The sequence below is a fragment of the Uloborus diversus genome, chromosome 7 (assembly GCF_026930045.1).
Source record: "Uloborus diversus isolate 005 chromosome 7, Udiv.v.3.1, whole genome shotgun sequence".
In the NCBI taxonomy this organism is placed as follows: Eukaryota; Metazoa; Arthropoda; class Arachnida; order Araneae; family Uloboridae; genus Uloborus; species Uloborus diversus.
Window position 1 is genome coordinate 114097644 of NC_072737.1, and position 5224 is coordinate 114102867.

A 5224-nucleotide genomic window follows, 5' to 3' on the forward strand; every position below is an offset into this window, starting at 1 on the left:
TATTCTAATGAGTTCAATCAAAATTAGTCTTGTGTTAGTCAGTGGTTCTTTTTAAAATATGATTTGCATTCTGTACTTACCCCAGTAGTGAAAGGCCAAGTACTCAGCCAAAGGGCCACTCAGTATGTCTCTTTTTAAAATGAATTATGTATGTGAAAAGTAATTACTTTATTTTAGCTATTTATGGCAATAGCTACATCACTCTTGATACCTAAGAGAATTTACCGCCCTAACAACGCGGAAGTTTTTTAAACGGCTTTTCTGATTTGTCTGGGCCTCTTTTCTGAGCTCTTTCCAGCAGGGTTCGTTGATTTAAATCAGCTTGATTTAAATCGTGATTAAAATCACGATTTAAATCAAGTGAATTTTAAAAAAATCATTGATTTAAATCAATTGGTTTAAATTAAGTGATTTTTTAAAACAAAATCATTAATTAAAATCAGTTGATTTTACTTTTATAAATTAATTTTGCATTTTTAAAATGTATTGCTCCAAACTTAACTACACTGCATTATACTATCTTAACTTCAACAAGCAAAGCTATATTAATCCCTCTTTCTGTGTGTGTAACAGATTTTCACTCTATTGCTTTTGCTCGAAAATTACAGTTTAGAACAAAATAAAAATGTAGAGTTTTTCTTATACACCATGACTAATATAGTTCAGAAAAGTAACTATTCAACATTTTATTTTACCTTTAAAAACGTACATGATAATGGAAACCTTATCTTTAAGCGAAGCATAAAACAAAATCACACCTTATCTAAGCATTATAACGTAAATATAAATCTTGAAATATTATTGAATAATTGGAGAGCTTATCAATTTTAAAAGTAAGTTGAATGAATTCATGTATTGTATGAAATATATTATGTTTATAAATGTAAAGTAATTAGAATCTACAAGCTGTTGAACACTTAAAAAATAAAAAAAATTCTGATTTAAATCAAAAAAATCCGCCTTTTTTGATTAAAAAATAAAAAAAATCGCAAACCCTGCTTTCTAGCTGCCAAGAACAAAAATTGAGCTTTAGACTGTCCCAGATCTATACATTTTTGCCCCCCACCTCTCTGCAAAAATTCCTCAGGACCCCAAATTGTCTACTGGATTTCTATGTCATTAAGAGTCTTAAGCCCTTTAGTCCCCCCCCCCCCTTTACTGCATGGTGTGGTCCTGCTTTTACTTAGATCCGGGCCTGGCTCCAGACAGATCATAACATAGATTTTTGCCATGAGAAGCTGAAACATGTGGCATCCAGATTTTTTTTTGCATGCCATACATAAACACGTGCCTACTTACGAAGGCAAAACTTTATTTCAGGCCACTTTGGCATGTATTCCAACATGGGAGCCCCAGGTTGATGAAACGATCCTTGAAATAAAATGGAAAATCACTAGGTTACTTTACAAATACAAAAGTGACGACCAGCAACAGGCTCTGGGCCCAGCTAGGCTGGTCTTAGTCAATTTACAATCTCCAGTGGAAATCAATGTCCCTCTTAAAACTATCTACTCCCTTGCTCATTACCACCTCTTCCGGTAAGCTGTTCCAAGATTCCACTACCCTGCTAAAATAATACTTTTTCCTAATATCCATGTTAGCCTGAGGCTTAAATAACTTAAAACAATGACCCCTTGTCCTGTTTTTAGTGCTAAACTTTAGCCCCGTAACATTCTTTTCGTCTTTCATTTTAATAAATTTAAACAACTGAATCATGTCCCCTCGGTTTCTTCTTTGCTCAAGACTGTACATTTTCAGCATTCTAAGCCTGGAATTGTAGTCTAAATGAGAAAGGACTACTTACAATTACGTTATACTGTAATGGAAATGTATACACTCTGTAAAGCACTATAATTTAATTTAGAATTCTGCACTAAGTGTTCAGATTAGTACCGATACATGTAGGCATATAAATTTTTAACTCAAGGTATAAAATTTAGGGAAAAAACATTTGTTATTGCTTTCTCCAATTATATTATTTTAAGGTAGTTATTTCCTTTTTTTATACAGGTAAATGGCTGAGATTCATTTCCCATTCCCATTTCCTCCATACGATGTTCAAGAAGATTTTATGAGAAACTTATATACTGTTTTAGACGAGCAAAAAGTTGGCATATTCGAAAGTCCAACTGGAACTGGCAAATCACTTAGCATTATTTGTGGATCATTCAAATGGCTGAAGGATTTTCGAGAACAAAGATTAAAAGAATTGCAAGACAGACTCAATGAAAAGATAAATGAAGAAGGTGATGACTGGTTTAATGATTTTTTACACAAGCAAGAAAAATCTCATTCGTTATTAGATGCCAAAGAAGAATATGCATTTTTGGTGGAAAATGAAGAGCGATTGAAGAAAATAAGAGCCAAAAACAAAAGATCTTCCTATGTTCAACCAGTGTCTTCAAATTTGAAACGTAAGCATAGTGACATTGAAGACGATAAAAATCTTGATGACGATTTTATCATAAGCCAGGAAGAAGAATCTGAAGAACTTGAAGTTGAGCAGAAAGACAAGAAACATGTGTTGAAAATTTACTTTGCTAGTAGAACACATTCACAGTTAGCACAATTTATTGGTGAAGTTAAACGCAGTCCTTATAAGGATAACATAACAGTCACAGCCTTGGGCTCTCGGTTGAATTTCTGCATAAATGAAACAGTATCTAAATTGAAATACGTTAGTTTAATTAATGAAAGTTGCACTGAACTTCAACGCCAGAAAAGTAAAGGTAAAAAGTGCTGTCCATATATGAAAAATTTTGATGATATGCAGGATGATATTTTATCTGCTGTTAAAGATATCGAGGAAATAGTGACTCAAGGACAAAAGCTGCATTCCTGTCCTTATTATGCTACGAGAAAAGTTATTCCTGATGTTGAAGTTGTTGTCTTACCATACAATATTCTCTTGCACAAGCCAACAAGAGATACTTATGGCATTGTATTGAAAAATAATATTGTGATCATTGATGAAGCTCATAACTTAATTGAATCAATTAATGGCATGTACAGCTCTGAAATTAATGGTGCGTGCTTAGAGCAGACATTTTGGCAAGTAGACGCTTATAGAAAGTGCTACAGTAGCAGACTCTCTCAGAAGAATTTGAAATACATAAAATTAGTATGTTTTGTCCTAAAAGCATTTATAAATGGATTGAAATTAAGCAATGTTGAAAATCAAAAGCCTAGTTCTGAAATGGTGACTTATAATGACTTTATAACTGTAATGGGTGTGGGTCATATTAACTTCTTTGAATTGGTAAAATATTGTGATGAAACCTTAATTGCTCATAAAATTCATGGATTTACTGCAGCCAAAGTTGCCAAAGGTATAACGCCATTAGATGATCAAACATGTAAAACTACTTTACCTCAGAAATCTGCTACAGCTAGCTTTTTATCACTTATAAAAGAAACAAAAAACATTGGAAAAGACAAAGCCAAAGAAATAAACTTAAAAGAAGTCATTGAACTGACCAAGAATTCTGATATGCAATATAAACCTTCAGCAATATTTTCTTTTATTGAATTCTTAAAAACCCTAACTTTTCCAACTGAAGATGGTAGAATAATTTTAAACAGGAGTACTTCCATGAAAGAATCATATCTGAAATTTTTGCATTTAAACCCTGCTTCCCATTTTAAAGACGTAGTTTCAGAAGCAAGATCGCTTATTCTTGCTGGTGGAACAATGCAGCCAATTTCAGAATTTGAAAATCTTTTTATAAATGCAGGTGTTCCAAGAGAGAAAATTAGCTACTTTACATGTGGCCATGTTATTCCTCCTGAGAACCTCCTAGCTGTTGGTTTAGCAAATGGACCCTGTGAGTCTCCATTAGATTTCACCTTTAAAAATCGTCAACTTCCTCAAACTGTAAAGGAGATAGGAAGTGTTCTTCTGAATGTATGTAATGCTGTTAGGGGTGGAGTCGTTTGCTTCTTCCCTTCATATGATTATGAGCAGTTTATATTTCTTGAACTGAAGAAAAGCAAACTTTTAGAAGCCATTGGCAAGAAGAAGAAACTATTTCGTGAGCCCAAATTTAGTAGTGATGTTGATAGGGTGCTTACAGATTATGCTAAATGCATTTCGTTGAGCTCGGCGGGGAAAAATTCTTTCAATGGTGCTATATTATTCAGCATTGTGGGTGGGAAAATGAGTGAGGGCATTAACTTTTCTGATAATCTTGGGCGATGTGTCATCATGGTAGGTTTGCCATATCCGAACAAATATTCAGTTGAGCTAAAAGAAAAAATGGCTTATTTGAACAAAACATGTAAGTCACGTGATGGAAAAAGTGCTGGTGATATATATTATAATAATTTGTGTATGAAAGCTGTGAATCAATCAATAGGCCGTGCTATTAGACATAAGAATGACTATGCTTGCATTTTACTCTTAGATTATCGTTATAATCATACTACTGTGAAAAACTCCCTTCCTCAGTGGATATTGAAAAGTTTTTCATTTCATGAAAAATTTGGATCTGCAATTTTTTCAATGAGGAAATTTTTTTCAGAAAAAATTTGAAGTTGAAATATTATCAGAAACTATAATCCATGGGGCTTTCATTTTTATTATTTATTTCACTTCCAATTCTTCCAGACACATTTCTACATACTCATAAGTAGGGGCACACTACTTCAATTTATTTATGCATTGCATTTTATTGTATTATTTATTTATTTTTCTAATGCATGCTTTCATCTGCGTGTTGTTAATAACGTGAATATCTTTACTGTAATTTCATACAGCTGCACTTGTATTTTTTTACTGAAAAAAAAAAGATATTAATTTAACTAATTGTTAATTTTGTATGATTCAAAAGTTTCATTAAAATAGGAAATAGGTAGAGTAGTTTAATACATTTATTATCGTAAGTTGAGCTAATTTTCATGGTAATTTTATCTAAAATTTCAGCATACAAATCACAGGGTTCGCTGATATATATCAATCGATTTATATCATGATACACATCACAATATATGTCCGATATTTATTTTGAAAATATCATGCTATTTTGATATTTTTGATATTTATTTTTTCAACCACCGTATTTTCAATATGAAAACTATATTAATCATAGTAATATTGTTCATTTCTTTTTGAAAATAACCAAAACGTTATGTACTATATTTTTAAGATGCATTAATATATCATTAATATAACAGAGTAATTCCTTTTTTATTTTATATTCTTGAAATTATTAGTAATGTAACAATT

At 31.9% G+C, this 5224-nt stretch overlaps 1 protein-coding gene across 1 annotated transcript; it reads left to right on the forward strand.

Annotated features, from left to right (window-relative positions):
• Positions 1 to 2014: 2014 nt before the first annotated feature.
• LOC129226841 (ATP-dependent DNA helicase DDX11-like) lies at positions 2015 to 4510 on the forward strand (the record flags this gene model as incomplete). Its single annotated transcript, XM_054861471.1, has 1 exon — positions 2015 to 4510. A coding segment is annotated over exon 1 (2496 nt), but the record flags the coding sequence as incomplete, so codon positions are not given.
• Between the last annotated feature and the right edge of the window lie 714 nt (positions 4511 to 5224).